This window comes from Fusarium keratoplasticum, chromosome 2 (genome assembly GCF_025433545.1).
Source record: "Fusarium keratoplasticum isolate Fu6.1 chromosome 2, whole genome shotgun sequence".
Taxonomy (NCBI): domain Eukaryota; kingdom Fungi; phylum Ascomycota; class Sordariomycetes; order Hypocreales; family Nectriaceae; genus Fusarium; species Fusarium keratoplasticum.
The window spans coordinates 2660854-2678176 of record NC_070530.1 but is presented as its reverse complement, the minus strand read 5'-3'; the positions used below and the strand labels follow the sequence as shown (position 1 = coordinate 2678176).

The window sequence follows — 17323 nt, the reverse complement described above, 5'->3', positions numbered from 1 at the left end:
TGCAAGGGTAGGTGGGCGTGCGATTTGCGCGCCGGTGGGAGATGCTGGATCGTGTCGGTACGTATGCTCATAACATGTCGTGAAGAGAGAGCAACGTTGGGCGATCTCGCGCAAGATAACGAAATAACGGCGCGGGGAAGCAAGAAAAGCCGGTCGCGTGTGTTGGAGATGGAAATTGGGGAAATGGCCCTGGCCTGGTTGGTCTTCGCGATTGATTCGCGCTGGCGGGTGATGCCGTGAATGGGAGGGTGGAGCCGAAATAGGTTGGATCTTCCATCTTGTGCCCCGCCACACGGGGCGCAAAGGTCGAAGAAAGCGGATTTATGTAGCGCCGCGCCCGACAGGAACCCTCAGAGCCGGTAGCCAATGGGAGCCCCACGATATCTCAGGCTTGGGTGAGCAGCTTCGCTATTTCTCGACACCACCACAAATCCCTCGACTCCGCCGACTCGCCGACCCGGTCACTACGCGTCGGGAGGACGATGCTACCGTCGCCTTGTGAGTCCAATGGCACCCGGAGCTCGCAAAAACCCACGCTGACGGTCAATTGAGACCACTAGAGTCCCTCACCCGAACCTCACTCTTTGGATCCGGGATCATGCCACCCGTTCTTCACCCCAAATCGCGGATGACGTCGTCGCTCTTCGCAACGACCGTCGCCGCATGTTTCCTCGTCGTCACGATGCCGCATCTACTCCCCTGCCCAGTACCACGGGCCCGATTCGCCGACGGAGAAATCATGGTTGACGAGAACGGCCGGCGGATGCGATGGAAGAAGAAGGACAGCACCCCCAAGGTGGAGCACGGCATTGTGCAGTTCAACGATGTGTCGGCCGAAGACGTCCAGCAAGGAAAGGACCGAGTGCGGAGGGAGTGTCCTGTGCCGAAGCCTGGAGGCATGCTTGGCGAGTGGTTGGGTTTCCACAAGGGCGAGGGCGAGATCGAGACCAGAGCTGGTCGGTGATGGACCATATTATCGACCCGACCCGAACGATATCGACCGAGAAAACGATCGAGGCCTTCTATGACCGTTGGATACCGCTACATATACCCGAAAAGCCGCAATTCATCGTTTAGACCGGCGTCGCTCGATCGTACCATATTCTCTCGACACTCGGAGGAGAACTCGACTACCCCATGCTGGGTCCCACGTTGCAGAAGACTCTGGAGGGTCACCGATGCATTTTTGAAAGAGGAGTGCAAGTTTCTGAATAGCAGTGGTTCACAATGATCGTGCGGGAGATTCCCTTGCGGCCTCATACGGCCAATTCTTCAGGCCCTAGAGGCCAACATTGCTGTAAATCACATGCCGAATGTATAGTTAGCTGTGTCTATGAACTGAAAAAGAAATAACAAAGAGAGAATATTGTACATTCTGATTAGAATTGTCCGCAATTCGTGTCACAATGGCACCGAGACTGAGTCACTTTGTCAATCCGGAGACACGGAACGGTGGAGTCGTGCAACCAGGTTTGTGCCAAGAGGAAATGTTTCGATGGGGTCATTTTAACCAAGCTTTTATTGGACGGCTTCTCGTCCGCGTTGACTTTTAATACGCGTAAGTCGAGTTCCTGCCAGATTATTAAAACAGAATCCGTTTGGAAATGAATGCAGGCCGAGTTATTACGCATTTGTATACTGTCTTTTGAAACTTAGACTGGGACTTGCACGAGTTGCTACTTGTTGACTGTTGCCTTTCTGTTACGAAGTACATGGCATGCATGGCCAAATGAACTTTGCAAACATGTCCGTAGAGTGAATTCTTATCAATATCCATGCCATCTTGATGGTATTTGTGAAACCATCCTGTCGGATAAGCAAAGTGTATAATATGCCCCGTGCATCAACCCCATCTTTTGCATTCTTTATACCTGAACTGGCCAGCTTTCCAGTACGGGCAAATCAATGGTGGAGTTCAAATGGGTGCAGCATGAAAGGACTGTAATCTCAAAGAAAAGATTCGTACTTGAAACCGTGTAACATACTGCAATGTGGCTGCGAGCATCAGATAAAGGGATATGGATGCTGAGACAGATGAATCCATTGCAGATGTTGTGGAGCCATAGGACCACCAGTCGCGTGATCTCGTTAGACACTCCTCCGTAGGTGCCGGTATAATTAGAAGCCGTGTTCGTCGTGTCAGACGCTGTCACAGCCGCAGCAGGGAGGCAGCCCACATGCCTCTACGCCTGGGCATCCAATGTAGGCAGGGCGACAGGCTGACCGACCGCATCAAGAAATGACTTTTTGGAAATGCATTCTGTGATGCGGTGTAGCATGGATGGCAGGAAGAGTCTTCCCCGCGGTACGTAGCACAAACAATGGATTCTTGAAAATTCTTGAGTCGATATGATCGATGATCTCATTCCGCCTGATAGAAACCGGCCGAGGCACTCTTCACGGATGCGGCATCTACCTAGACCTTGGCAATGACGATGGGCTTTAGCGCTTTAAGCTTAGGCAGTGGAGGCCCCGTGAGGTCCAAGATGCCCCCTGACCCAATGGCCTGTGGCCTTCTCACCCGCTGAACGCCAGTGGGTGACGGCCCGCACAGACCAACTATAGAAGCCCGCCCACCCGCGTGTCCTAGGGGCCCGGGCCCATCGAAGCGCCGCCACAGAAACGGTATCCGCGGACCACAGGCAGGCAGGTTTATTGGAGCTGAATCTCCCGTCTCATCGTTGAGCTCAAACCGTTGACGGTCCCGTCAATTTCTCCGCAACTCAAAAAAAGCCCTTCCTCCCCCCCGTGCTACAGAGACAGAGAGGCTCAGGCTCGGTGCTCTCGATCGCTTCAACAATCCCATCGCGTTCGCCGGCTTTGCCGCGCTCCAAGCAGTCGATTGCCATGCCCCTTTGGCCTGAGTGCGTCCTGCGATCGCCCTCGCCGGCTCCAATATCCGGCTGAACCACTTCTCGATCGTGCCCAACAACGAAGCCCTCCCAAGGCCATGACGTCCCCCTCTCCCCCACGAACTGGCACACTCTACGACTCGCCCCGTACGCATGATTCTGGCCGCACTCTGAGCAGCTCTCTCGACAGTCGAACTCCTCGTCTGCGTCCTCCCCGCTCCCTTCCACGTAAGCGCCCCTTTCGCGCGCACACGACCAACCCAACCCGTGTCATCCCGCGTGACTTTTTGAGCCCAAGCTGAACTTGACAATAGCCTGGATCGATTCGTACGAAGAGAAGCACGGTTCCGTGAGCGACGACCAGCTACGACTTCTTCATCCTCCTCTGCGCGCCGTTCAACCTCAGCACAACTCATCTCCGAGTGACCCACAACGACGAGTATCGAAGGATGGCTTCATAGATCCGGATGACCCCCTCGTGGGCCAAGGCCAGGGAACGAGGGGGAAAATTCCTCACATACTGCGCTATGGGCGCGCGTCGATGCGCGGAAGGAAATGGGACCACCTCAGGTCGGCAGAGCCCGTTATTGTCGCGGGCTACAAACCCGCCATGACGGCACAACCGAGCATAGCATGGACGGATTTTGTGCACTCGTCGGCGTGGGGCCGCATGCCCAACGAGGAGTCCAAGGTCGTCGACATGGAGGCTATGAGGGGTCTTCAACCGAGCTTTAACGACCCGGCACGGCAGCCTTATAACGCCTTGGAAGCTCGGATATCGCGGAAGAAGAGGACATTGGGTCCATATAAACGGTTATGGTATTTGGCTACACGGCATTCTCTTGCTCCACTAATATTTCGACTGACCGTCATGGTCACCTCTATTATTGCCCTTGCGATAGCGGCACGGATTCACAAACTCGAAGATGTCGATAGTTCAGGCACCGCTGAGGAGACGCAATCTGTTGTCGCTGTTGCTGTGGACTGTGTGGCTATCCCCTACATTGGCTACATGATTTGGGACGAGTACACGGGAAAGCCCTTGGGTCTGCGGTCTGTGGTTTCCAAGATCTCGTTGATCTTGCTAGACCTCTTTTTCATCATCTTCAAGTCGGCGAGCACGGCGCTCGCATTCGAGAGCCTCGTCTACCACAACTTGACAGACACCGCGGTGCGGAACCTGTCCAAGGCTCTGGCAGCATTCATGCTGATAGGGTTGATGGCTTGGACCATGAACTTTGCAGTAAACATATTTCGGACGGTTGAGCGTCTCGGCGGAGGAGAAGACGACGGCGCACATGGTTAGGAAAGGCTTGGGAGTGACTCTTTGTTTTTGGAATACCCCCTTCTGCAGGGAATGTTTTTTGTGTTGGCTCATGGGAATCTGTTATCGCACGTATAAAGGCGCGCGAAGCGTTTATTGTACTATCTTACATACTACACTATATCTCTTAGCGTCACGGAATAAAAGCTGTAAATACTATTCATAATAAGAGGGCTGGTTGAAGCAAAGAGATGCTATGAAGTGTGATGATCTAGTTGTAGTTTAACATGAGCTATTGTTGAGCTGCTGACTGTATTGCAGTTTGGCTGCCTAGTGAGGCTTTCGGGATCATTGTCTTGAAAAGTAACACACCTGCTTGCCCTTGAGAATGAACTCCTTCTTGAGGGTGCAAGCTTGGACTCGTCTGCAAGATTGCTCTTTGTTGCTAGGCTGGGAATTAAAGCGCCTTTATCGTCGATTGATATGAATGGCATGAATGGCTCCAGAATTGATGGAGACAAAGAGCTCCTGTGGCGCAGGCGGCTAAGATTGATGCTCTGAAGGCAGCCGCCCCCAGGCGCCAGCTCCGGGGGGCCCTGTCATCGGAGCCGTCCCAGCCTCAGCCTAGGGCGGTAAGCCACGGCAGAACCCGCAGCTAATCCATTTTCAGCCGACCTGGTCCCGCTCTGCCTGCCTGTTGGCCTTGCCTCAGCCAACACATGGATGAGACCAGCACCAGCTGCGGTCTGACTGCCTGATCTCTTCCACCGTCTACCTGCCTTGGCTACTTTACCTCCATTTCTCGACACTAACTTTCGGCATCATTCTGACCTTTTTCTTTTCTTTTATGACTCAACCGGTCTGAGGTCTCAGTCGTCCGCCTATTTCTAGTTCTGTTGTCAACCAAAAACCCCCCGACAAAACCCTCCCTCCATTCCTCCCAAGGCGCCCGTTCTCGACCTCACTCTTAGTGTCGTCCGAGTAGCTCGACCCAGCCTTGACGAACTGGTCGACAAGCCCACGAGCGTCTGCACCGCCCTCGCCACCCACCCTGAGTCTTTGCGCCTCAAGCACAGCTCTGAGACTCTTGCTCCGTGAAGCATCTCGACCCCAGCGCGACTCTGACGACATCGCGTCGGACCCCTCGATTCTGACCCCGCCTCCGACAACACCTCCGTTAAGCCGCCATCCCCATCTGCCCGTCAGCGCATGATGGCTGCAAAGATGGCTGCCCCGACCCAGATGCCCCCCATACCCAACAGGGAGGACATTGGGGCGACGTGAGTTGCCCGATCGTGCGCACCTGGAGTCTGGAAGCTGACCTTGATAGATGGACCTACCTCCAGGCAGGCATTTCTCGCGTCATGAACGATCTCGAGCAAGGCATCGATATGCAAATGTATATGGGTGTCTACACGTGCGTCACGCTCCGCGATAGCTTCCACGAGGACTATGCTAACGTTATGCAGTGCCGTCCACAACTTCTGCACATCACAAAAGGCGGTTGGTATGAATGGTCCCGCCATGCAATCTAACCACCGAGGAGGTGATAAGCCTACGAGCATAAACTCACTTAGACCGAAATGCTGACAGTTCGCTAGCTCATCTGCTTGGTGAGGAATTGTATAACAAACTGATCGATTATCTGAAACAGCACCTCGAGGGTCTCGTGAACCAGAGCAAAGCGCACACCGACGAGGCACTTCTCACATTCTACATCAAGGAATGGGGCCGCTACACCGTTGCCGCCAAGTATATTCATCATCTTTTCCGCTATCTGAACCGCCACTGGGTCAAGAGAGAGATCGATGAGGGCAAGAAGAACATCTACGATGTCTACACACTACACTTGGTACAATGGAGAAGGGTGTTGTTCGAACAAGTTAGTTCCAAGGTTATGGATGCAGTCCTGAAGCTTGTTGAGAAGCAACGAAACGGCGAGACCATTGAACACGGCCAGATCAAGCAGGTTGTGGATTCCTTCGTGTCTCTGGGACTCGACGAGGCCGACCCCTCCAAGTCGACACTCGATGTCTACCGCTTCCACTTTGAGCGCCCCTTCCTCAACGCAACCAAGGAATTTTACCTGGCCGAGTCGAAGCAGTTTGTGTCAGAAAACAGCATTGTGGAATACATGAAGAAGGCAGAGACTCGCCTGGACGAAGAAGAGGAGCGTGTGCGTATGTACCTGCATCAGGACATAGCAATTCCTCTGAAGAAGACCTGTAATCAAGCTCTGATTGCCGATCACTCGACCCTACTCCGCGACGAATTCCAAGTCCTCCTGGATAACGACCGGGAGGAGGATATGGCGAGAATGTATGGACTACTCTCCCGAATCCCCGACGGCCTGGACCCACTGCGCTCTAAGTTCGAGACGCACGTGAGGAAAGCTGGCCTGGCGGCTGTGCAAAAGATTCAGTCTTCGGAGGGCGACAAGCTGGAACCCAAGGTCTACGTCGATGCTCTGCTGGAGATCCACACACAGTACCAAGGGTTGGTCAAGAGGGCCTTCACCGATGAGCCAGAGTTCACACGCTCCCTTGACAATGCCTGCAGGGAGTTTGTGAACAGGAACGAAGTTTGCAAGGCCGGCTCTAACAAGTCACCTGAACTGCTCGCCAAGTACACGGATGTGCTACTTCGAAAGAGCAGCACTAGTATTGAGGAGGCTGAGTTGGAGCGTACCTTGGGTCAGATCATGACCGTGTTCAAGTACATTGAAGACAAGGACGTCTTCCAAAAGTTCTACTCCAGAATGCTTGCTCGTCGTCTCGTGCACAGCAACTCGTCTTCGGACGACGCTGAGACGAGCATGATCAGCAAGCTCAAGGAGGCCTGTGGTTTCGAGTACACCAACAAGCTCCAGCGCATGTTCCAGGACATGCAGATTTCCAAGGACTTGAACAAGGAGTTTAGAGATCACCTCGAGGGGGTTGAGTATACCAAATCGGTTGATTCGGCCTTTTCCATCCTAGGAACGGGTTTCTGGCCGTTGACTGCCCCAAGCACGGACTTTACACCACCTCCTGAGATTGCGGCTGAGATCGAGCGCTTCATCCGCTTCTACAAGCACAAGCATGACGGTCGCAAGCTCACGTGGCTGTGGCACCTCTGCAAGGGCGAGATCAAGGCTGGCTACTGCAAGGCCAGTAAGACCCCTTACACGTTCCAGGTATCGATTTACCAGATGGCCATTCTCCTTCTCTTCAATGAGAAGGATAACTACAGCTACGAGGATATGCTCAGCGCAACTCAACTCAGCAGCGAGGTGCTGGACCAGGCACTTGCTGTTATCCTCAAGGCCAAGGTGCTCATCATGTCTGGCCCTACTGGCGAGAAGCCGAAGCCGGGCAAGACGTTCCGTCTTAACTACGACTTCAAGAGCAAGAAGATCCGAGTAAACCTCAACTTGGGTGGAATCAAGGAGGCTAAGCAAGAGGAAGCCGAGACCAACAAGACGATTGAGGAAGACCGAAAGCTTGTTCTCCAGGTATGTATCTTTTCTGTCCCCCTTTTCTCTTGCAACAGTTGCAACAGGCTTGTGCTAACGTATTCACAGTCGGCCATTGTTCGAATCATGAAGGCACGAAAGAAGATGAAGCACACCCAGCTCGTCAGCGAGACCATCAACCAGATCCGATCTCGCTTCGTGCCCAAGGTCAGCGACATCAAAAAGTGCATCGAGATTCTCCTCGATAAGGAGTATCTGGAGCGCCTGGACGACGACGAGCTTGGATACCTTGCTTAAGGTCTCGTCGACGAACAAGATGGCGCCGTGGCCAAGGCATTAGACCCACTCGACTCGCCCATATCACGTCCCTTTTCACGCTCATCTTAGTATTACTCCCTGAAGGCATGAGTGCCCGGGTATATCGGTGGTCATGAAGGACTACTTACTTCTCATTTTTATCTCTTTTTCTTGTTTCCTTGAGCGGCTGGCAATGGTCATGATGGGCAGCGGTGATGAGGACGGGTTAAACAACTAGATAGTCGGCATGAGATATGCACGCGCAAACAAACAATGGGATACAGCCTTTTCCCTTTGACTCGTCCATCTCTCTATCTATGGATGGATGTTTGCTCTGCAGCACTTTGTTCTTTATCGTTTTGAGTTTTTCATGATGACTATTGGGGGGTTAAACTCGGTTGGAAGGAAAGGGGTTGGCTTTTGGTGATCTGGGGTGCGGCATGTTGCAAGTAAAAAAAAAAGGACAGACGGATGGATGACTTGCCAATGATACAGGCAGGAAAAAGAACAGGGCATGTTTCAAGAGTAGACTCTTTCCAAAGACGGGTTCTCGAGGCGTCTCGTGAGATTGATGATGTGTGTGAATTGACTCGCATGAATTACACCCCCAGTTCGTCCAATATATAGTGCGCTAACTAACACGGCTGACCTATCCTATCTAGCTATATCATGACATTGCCCTTTTACAATTGGCTCATCATCTTTTTCTTCATCTTGTTCCAACATGCTGCAGTCAATCCTTGGTTGTAATCCCATTCTCGCCTGGAAGGGGCTTCACATCGGACGTCTTGTCCCTCGAGCCCCTGACACCCTCCGTCCGGAAGCCGTCTTCATCCTTGTCCGGCACTGGCGGGCCCGGTAGAGGCTTGGACACTGCTGCTGTCCCTGGCCGGCCGGGCGAGTCGCTCACGCCGGAGAGGATGCTCTCGCTAAAGCTCGCACCTGTACCCGGTCGCGCCGTAGCATCATCCGAGCTACCCCCTCGCGAAACGGGGGCGCTTATCATCTGATAGTCCCTCTCGATGGGGCTGCCCGACCTCGACGACTCAGTGGGCTTGGGGGTCGTCTTGCGTCCCCAGCCAGCGCCCCAGCCGCTGGTCCGGCGCTTCTCACCAGCCCAGGCCGCCCAGCTACCGATGTAGGCGCCTGCCCTGGCGCCAGCCGACTGAACTGACTGTTGGGCTTTTGACACGTCGTATCCAGCAGGGGGTGCGGACGGCGTGCCATCCGCCGGGGGTGATGCTGTGCGGGCCTCCTCTGCGCGACGACGCTGGGCCTCACGGAGGGCCTCCATGTCCGAGTACAGCTTGTTGAGGACGAATGAAGCCTTTTCACGACCGGCGGCAAAGTTGCGGCCAAGGACCTCACGGCCCTGAGCAAAGCGCTCATCGAGGTGCAGCTCCTTGACCTGCTCTGCGATGCGGCGTTGAACATCCTCAATGTTGAGCCCTCCAGCGCAAGGATGACGAGGGTCGACAATATCAAAGAGGTGAGAATCGGTGTTTGCGTTCCACATTCGGTAGTTCTCAGTGCGCTTCCAGGCCTCTACCCAGTCGTGGCCAAAGTCCAAGATGGGATCTCCCTCAACCTCTGGGAGGATGGCGCGTGGGTTGTTGGGGTTGGCGGCGAGGTAGTTGTGGTACTTGACCGATGAGATAAGGGCGAGGATGTACTCTTCAAACTGAAGTCTGATAAACTCCTCACTGCCCACGTACTTCATAGTCTTGGGCCTGCTGGGGTTGGCCTCGTCCCACGTCTCATTAATCTCGTGTGTCAGATAGTCTATCCACCTCCTGTCGGCGGCTGTGAGGGTCAGGGCGCTCCTGAGGGATTGTGAGTTGATGGTGACTGAATCCTCATCCAGATTGATGAGAATGTCGCTGTAGCGATCCTTTTGCTGAAGGAGGAGCGAGTTGGTGCTCCCGACGATATAGGACTTGGTGCCAAAGTCTGCAAGGATGTCGAGTTGTTGCAGAGGCGTATAAGGGCCGAATAAGCTCCCCTAGTCATGAATGTCAGATAGTCTTTTCTCACGAATCAAGCTGGTTTCCCAAGTGCGGACCTTGCCAAATATCTGTAGGGGGAGACCCATGTAGCACAGGAGAGAGTTGCGATCACTAGTGCGCAAGCTGGTGGGCTTGGTGAGGCTCTTCTCGTAATTGTTTAGTTCTGGGTCTGCGCTGTCCTGGAGGTTGCGGATGAGGCCGGGTATCAAGGACAAAAGAGAAAATTGCATCATGCACAACCGATCACACTTCGAGCCAAAGAAGAGCATCTAGACCATGGTCAGTTTTGCATGCATCGACTCGAACAGGGGCAGTCGCACCTTGGGCTGGAGGAGACAGCACTTGAGCAGAACTAGTGTTTGCCACTTGAACTCGTGGATCAGCTCCCGGAGACTCATGCCCAGGTACTGGTCCCGGTCGACGTGGTCGTTCAGCAGGCCCCTCGCCTTCTCGTCGGCCAGGCTCTCCTGGAAGCGGCGGAGGATCTCGACGTCGGTGAACTCGCGCTGGGCGAACCAGGCCTGGGTGACGACGCTCAGGCGCTCACGGAGCATGCCAAAGAACTGGGGGCTGTCGGCGATGACCACGACGGCCTTTTGCACCGTGGACCGGGTCACGTCGGCGGGACGGTTGATGAGCTGGGACGAGTCGAGCTGGCGGGTGCACGAGATGCCGAATAGCGACGTGGCGGGCTTCTCGTCCGTCTCTGGGCGAAGCAGTGTAAAGTATGAAAAGTCCTCCTCGGATCTGTGACGTCTCAGCAACCCTCATCTCCTTCTCAACAAGACAATAGCGACTCACGCGTGCGCGCCATCGCTCAGAGCCATGAACGGCAGCAGCGTCCAGTTATAGTCGACAGCTGGATCACTCCCCTCATCGGCGCCGAACCATGCCTCCACCTCGGGGCCCCTGGCGTGGTGGAATCCTACAACGGTGACGAGAGGGACAAAGTCGGACTTTGCGGGCGACGCGGGTGACGAGGGGATGATGGGCGACAGGACGGGCTTGAGGTCGTCATTGGAATCGGGGGCCCCGAGGCCGCTGGCGGGGGACGGGGACTGGGGCTGGGACTCGTCGGAGCTCATGGTAGCTTGGTTTGGGTGCGTGGTAGGTATATTCCGGCCTTGGGCGGCGCTACAGGTCGTCCATGTATCTATCTATATGCGCCTAGCAGACGTGCCGCCGTGCTGGGCGAAGACGGGGCGCGGTCGATGACGGTGGAGTTCTTGGTTGGCGCGATAAAGGGGTGGTTTGCGCGGACGATGGATGTGTTGGAGATGCCAGGGGAGCGAGGGAGCTGGATTGGACGTCAAGACGCCCGAATCATCAACAGCTCGTAGTATAATTTCGATATCGGCGTTTCAATCTAGGCTCCGTGTCGTCGCTGCGATGTTGAAGCTGCCGATGGGCTCGATGAGGCGGTCAGTGTCTCCCTTGGAACAATCGAAGATGGAGCAAGTCCAGCGGGCGAGTCGAGCGACAGGGTCAAGTCGTACAGACGTAGATGTTGTTTATTTTGAGCGGTCGATGGGCGAGGGTTTATCTGAAAGCAGGACGAAAAGGTTAAAGAGACAAAGGATGAAAAGGTCAAGGCCGAGACACTCAAAAAGTTTGCATCATTGACGTCTTTCTTCGAGGGGAGACGGGACGGGAGAGAGGAGGGGCCCCTGTACCTGTACCTGTACCTAGGTAGTTAGTCGGGTGTGGCTTTGGTGGGATGGATGGATAAATGGTGCGCGCCGCGTCTTGATAACGTAGCTTCTGATGTGGCCTCCACTGGAAATTGCCCACCAGAAATTGCATATCCATACATCGGATCGACTTTCAGGTCATTTCATCCCTGGCAACAAAATTCAAGGCGGATCAGCTTCCATCCATTGGAGTTGAGCCTTGAGCCCAGCAAATCAGATCCTGCCCTTGGCCTCCACTGTAGACTCTTTGGGCAATTGTCTGACGGATCCCAGCAGCATTTCATCCATCATTTTCATGCCAATATCAATCGCCGTCTCCCCGGCACCAATTGTACACATCCCATCCCGCCTTGCTTCTCGCATGCAGAATAAACAAACAAGCAAGTATTCGACACTTGCGCCCTGCTGTGCTGTGCTGTGTTGTGCTAGCCTAGACTGCTCCATTGTCGCTCGACTCGCCGTGGTTGCATCGCATGTAAGCCGACGTGTCTTGCATTGCATCGCCTACCTTGGGTAGCCTCAGACTTGTTCCCAAGAACTTACCGCATCCATGGTCACGCGCCAAAGACGCAACGCAACGCAGCGCAGCGCGACGCCTTTTGTCGTCGTGGCCGTGAACAGCAGCAGAGACAGCAAAGACAGGCGTCACCATCACGTAACCAGTTCAGGAGTGGCTGATTGATTGCTCCCACGCCGACTACATATCTCAATGCCATGCAACATGAAATCCAACCCGACGGGCTGTAACTTGAGGCCCTGAGTGCAAGTCAGCGAGCATTCAAACATTAGTGTATGCAATACCGCTCATAGTTCGCGAAATGGCATCTAGTTATGTATCCATCCATGTGAGTAAGTTATCAGCAACAACCTGCCTTGATCCAAAGAGTCCCATTAGTGCTCACAAGCTAGCATCATGTTATGATTCCTTCAATTGCTGATATACTGCATCAAACAGCCCTTCAGCCAAAGCAACTGGCTTGCTCGCGCTAGATCGAGGGCAGTCCAGTATCTGTAGAGTACAGTAGAAACTCGGTCATTTCTATGTTGACCAATCATCCAGCTCTAAACCCTCTGTGCATGAGCCAGCGACTCGATTGGCCGTGCTTCGGCCAAACATCCAACTTCGGACGACGACCACGACAAGCCAAGGCCATCTTTCAACCGCCCAAAGTTTATCTTGAACGCTGCCGATCCTCCAATGTCAAACCGATCCGGATTGGAAAGAAACTGGTCCAGATCACCCAAACTCTGGCTCCATCCAAACTAACTAACCGAGGCTCGTGACCAGCACCACTTCGTGTCATGGCCTGGTCACCTGGGTCGAGGAAAAGAGAGATGCTCAGATAAACTCTTTAGCTTATTCTCCCCTAAAGATAATAGATAGAGTATAATAAGAATAGGCAAAGAAGGTCTCAAGCTCTACCTTTATTATGACATATCTTTGGTTAATTATTTTACTTAAGGGGACCTGGGTAACTGACCCTCTTGATGTTCTGGTGTCTCGTTTATTTCCCGACCCGCGTGCTGGTCTAGCATCTTTGCTTGGATCTCAATCATGACAGTCATCGCCACTGGTGGACCAGCTCCAGGCACAAGGACAATGAGGCTCTTCTATCAACGGATAAGCAGCACATGCCAACAGTCGCAATAGGTTTGGCGTCATGTCGTTGTCTCGTGGTCTCGGCCCGTCCTCTCCCGTCACTCACCCATCCCATCCCATATCAAGCGGCACATCCAGAACCAACCTTAAAAGCAGTGGCCAGACCATGGTCAAGGCTGACAAGAGATTGATAGAGACCATGTCCAAAACCAGCCTCGCGCTCAGTGTAACAGCCCGAGGCATAGGTCCTTCCAGTTTGGACATCACATCTCGATTGACTCAGGACCAGAGCAGCCGCATCTTTGACAAGGCACGCCATCGTAACACCGTCTCCATCCCGCGAGGTAAACTGAAACAGGGTCGTCTAGAACACATCGTTCGTGTAACTCAGGCATGTCGTTGGCGCCCCGTGCTGGTAAATGCAAAACGGTCCTCCTGAGACAGGCACGACGGGAAATGGCCTCTTGGGGTGACCAACGCCATCCGGGACACGGTCCAAACATGAGGAATGCATCACGCGATAGACCAGAATCTCGGGTAAACTCGCCAAGCCAAACGAACAGGTTCAGCATGTCTCTGTGAGACAAGTGCCTGGAAGTGAGCCCTCTCCTGAATCAGAACGCCAAGATCCCGTGAAGTTAGCCGAACGCCATTCTTCGGGCAGATGGCCATCGGCGTATTCCTCTCCTTCACTTGTGTGCTTTCAGGTTGCCATAGTCCTCAAGAACGACATTAGCACAAATCGTTACGCCGGACATATGCCTGGTCGTCGAGGCCGTGTGAGCAACACAGCCAGGCTGGTAAACTATCCGTGATTGGCCCTCCAAACTCCCACCTGAACGAGTCGTCGTTACGGTCTGGACGCAAGCTCAAAAGCAAGGCCAAACCGAGGATCGTGGCGTGGCTGAGACAACCATCACCCAAGACACCAGGGATCGAAAGTGCCATGTCTCTTCTAAAGACTTCACAGCTGCATAAACTTAGCTTCCGGTCGCATTTTCTCAAAGACTGAGAGCCTTAGTGCCCTTGATCGACATACCGGATGCGGCTTTGTCATCCGTGCCTGGTCCATGGACCTGTTTCTGTAGAGTACTCGGTATCCGGACGTACAAAGTAATGAGTGACGGACGCTAAATTGAGCTCAGGGAGATTGAACTCGGCTAGTATTTGTGTCAAAACAGACGTTGAGCTGACAGGAGAAAGAAGCAACAACTGCTTGAGTCCCTGAATGGAGATCAAAGAAGCAACTTTACCAACAAACAAAACTGAGCTGTCTCTTTCTGAGATGCAAACGAGAGCCGAGCAAGAGGCGTGTGGCTGCAGCTGTGGGGTTGGCATGTCGGTCATTGCTGCGCTTTGGGCATAGTTTCGATGCAGAGCGAGGTCGCCAGGAACAACATCGCCCAATGGTCGGCGCCGTTCGGAAACAATTCAATCTTTAATAAGGCAGTTAATGAGATACCATTCTCTACCAGATTGCCTGTTGACAGACCATCAGTCTGGGGACCAGGTGTGCAAGATGCTATGGAGGAACGAAAGGGAGATGAGGGCCCGAGACTCACCAGTCTATTTCGAACCAAGGGGAGGCTTCCCTTCAAGAGCTTTATAAGAAACATCCATTGACAGGCGACAGTCTTGGATGTGAACGTCATGCTGAGGGCTGAGGATTAATTAGTCGTCAATCCAAAGCCACACTTCAGCTTGCCTATCACAAAGCGCACTCGATTGATCCCGAAGCGCTTCGTTTCCTCCTCGACCCGTCAATGTATCATCCCGACAACACCAAGGCAGTCTGTAAAAAGAAAAGATTAAGGGGAAAATACAGTACCTGCCAGCAACCCTGAGCTTGCGCGCCACTCCACATCCTGGAAACAACCGCCGACAGACGCAGCCATGGCGGCACCATGGGTCCGGCAGTAACACATTCGTTACCGCGCTCGAAACATCGAATTGTGCACAGCTGTGTGGCTCAATTTGCTTTTGCGGTCACAGAAATGGTGCGGCGCTCCTTGCCATCCTGGTTGAAAGCAATCTCGCACTAGCAAGTCGATCCAATCACTAAGGAGGTCTTTAAGAACGGGGTAAAGATAGGGGTTGCTGATTTGCGGACGCTTGAATTGCACGTAAACAAGAGAACGATCCCATCTTGCAATATCTGCCCATGGATAACCCGTGCTCACGCCCCGGGTTGTGGCATACACATTTCAATGGAAGCCAGCTGGAAACTCGGTGACGATGGCAACCTTGTCACCAGCCCCTGCTGGGCAAACCAGGGGCAGAAACGAGTACGTATGTGGAAGGACAAGCTGCACCCTTTGACGATCTTTCTGGAGGAGTTCAGGGGATAGTCAATAACAGGGGCAGCTATTTGCCAACCCTCGGGGTTGGTACAAGTCCAAGAATAACTTGATCATCGCCACCTTGTGCGAGTGAACGACAACAACAGGAAGCTGCCTCACCTGCCTATTCACCGAGCTTCGGCTCTCGATACGCATGCTGACACAGACTTGAAGGCTGTGTCGTCCAATCAAAGACGGCACCTCATCCGCTTTGCCAAGCCATTGTACAACGGTGCGCCGTGCATGTCGAGCCTTGCCATGCCTGGGAGGTGGAAGCCTGGTTGATCGGTGAAGGAGATGGTAAGGGTTTAGGAACTGGCCGGGCGTTTCTGCAGGCAGAATCAAATGCAGCATAGCATGAGAAGCAGAAGGTAAATCGAAGAAGGACAGGGGATGCCAGGAGGGCGGGCAGCGAGGAATTCCCATCCGAATACCCCACTCCAAAACTCTAGGATCCCCCAACCCCTGGCAAGAGACGGTGCCACTGGACCAGCAGCGTAAGCTCTTGAGCTTGGGGTTAACAGAGGCTGTCGTCCGTCCGCAAACGTGAGCAAGAATTAGTCTCCCAACTCGGCCCGTCTGCCTGCTATTTCCAAAAGACTGGCAGATCCCTTTCGATACAGGTGCGGTTGCTGGCCGATTGCTATCGGCTGCGAATGGAATGCGGATAAATCGCCTCAACCTTAGGTAGCCTAATCGAGTCTTCTCGCGACGGGCAGCGCCCTCAGCGAGGAGCCCTTGGGCAGTCGTTAAAGCAGCAGTACGGGGAATGGGACCTACCGGGGGGCGTCGGTTGAACGAAAACTGAGGGGGGCTTGAGGGGCTGAGAGGGCTGCCATGTGCGGGCGGCGCACTCTCTCCACCGGACCCGTCATTCCATCTTGACCTCGAGCAGTACGCGCTCCAGATTCATCGTGGGTCAGTCTGCGTGCATGTCAACTGCCTGTCGGGTGTTTGTTTGGTCACGCCCGACGAGGTATTCACTCCCCCACGTCTCGTCTCGCCTCCATCAAAACAAGCCCACCATTGCCGTCCTGTTTTCTTCGCCCGCTTCTTCGCGGCAATATGCTGGACAGGGCTGTTTCCCACACAGCAAGTCTGCAGCAGAGCCCGGCAGCCCCTTTGCCAAGCGCGCGTGGTGAGTTGAGACATCGGTCGACAGGAGATGTGTTTTTGAAGGGGTCGATCAATGCGCGTGAGGCTACAAGGCGCTCTAGCAGAGAACAGCAGGGGGACAGTCCCGGTTTAGGAAATCGGCCGGTGAAGAACTGAATAGAAGGCCGGTACCAGGCGCAGCCTCCAGGACAGATGGCGCCCATCAGGAACTGTCTTGGGCTTGCCATGTATGTAGGTTCGTCGCGGGTGAGCAAAGGCCCAGAGGTTCAAGGGCAAGGGTCCAGACTCTCTCTTGTGAAGGATCAGCACCTTTGACCACCACAAGAGAAATTCGAGAGGCCAAAGCTGGCACCACCAGCTGTTAGCTATCGCCGGGTGCAAAGCGCAACATGGTCTGACCTGGTCTCTTTTCCTCATTGGGACTCATAGAGTCGTACCAGGCTGATAGGCTCGCAGTTTGATGAGATCCCATCCTTCAACCGGCTCGATTAGCATCCAATGTCTGTGTGAAATACAAATACCTTCTGATGGGGGCCCTGCAGATGGAACAATCGTTTGAGGAAGGGTGTTCTGGAATTCCCATCATAAACATTACCGACGGGACGGATCAAGACGTCGTGGCTTCATCAAGCATGGATGATGGATTGGAAAGCCCAACCACGACGGACACGTCTTCAACGCCCAAGGCACAAAAGCCCAAGCCG

At 53.8% G+C, this 17323-nt stretch overlaps 4 protein-coding genes across 4 annotated transcripts; 3 read left to right on the top strand and 1 right to left on the bottom strand.

The window, feature by feature from the left end:
* Positions 1 to 41: 41 nt before the first annotated feature.
* On the top strand, positions 42 to 964 carry NCS57_00274200 (uncharacterized protein; the record flags this gene model as incomplete). Its single annotated transcript, XM_053052764.1, has 3 exons — positions 42 to 57; positions 345 to 498; positions 553 to 964. The coding sequence occupies 3 exons, from the start codon at positions 42 to 44 to the stop codon at positions 962 to 964; spliced, it is 582 nt and encodes a 193-aa protein (XP_052918010.1).
* Positions 965 to 2950: 1986 nt separating this feature from the next.
* NCS57_00274100 (uncharacterized protein) lies at positions 2951 to 4158 on the top strand (the record flags this gene model as incomplete). The annotated part of the gene is made up of 2 exons (XM_053052763.1): positions 2951 to 3080; positions 3167 to 4158. The coding sequence occupies 2 exons, from the start codon at positions 2951 to 2953 to the stop codon at positions 4156 to 4158; spliced, it is 1122 nt and encodes a 373-aa protein (XP_052918009.1).
* Positions 4159 to 5325: 1167 nt separating this feature from the next.
* Positions 5326 to 7867, top strand: NCS57_00274000 (CULLIN-2 domain-containing protein; the record flags this gene model as incomplete). Its single annotated transcript, XM_053052762.1, has 5 exons — positions 5326 to 5396; positions 5447 to 5533; positions 5586 to 5662; positions 5718 to 7609; positions 7679 to 7867. 5 exons carry the CDS (start codon positions 5326 to 5328, stop codon positions 7865 to 7867), a joined length of 2316 nt encoding a protein of 771 aa, XP_052918008.1.
* Positions 7868 to 8600: 733 nt separating this feature from the next.
* On the bottom strand, positions 8601 to 10958 carry NCS57_00273900 (UDENN domain-containing protein; the record flags this gene model as incomplete). The annotated part of the gene is made up of 4 exons (XM_053052761.1): positions 8601 to 9869; positions 9930 to 10142; positions 10194 to 10620; positions 10675 to 10958. The coding sequence occupies 4 exons, from the start codon at positions 10956 to 10958 to the stop codon at positions 8601 to 8603; spliced, it is 2193 nt and encodes a 730-aa protein (XP_052918007.1).
* Between the last annotated feature and the right edge of the window lie 6365 nt (positions 10959 to 17323).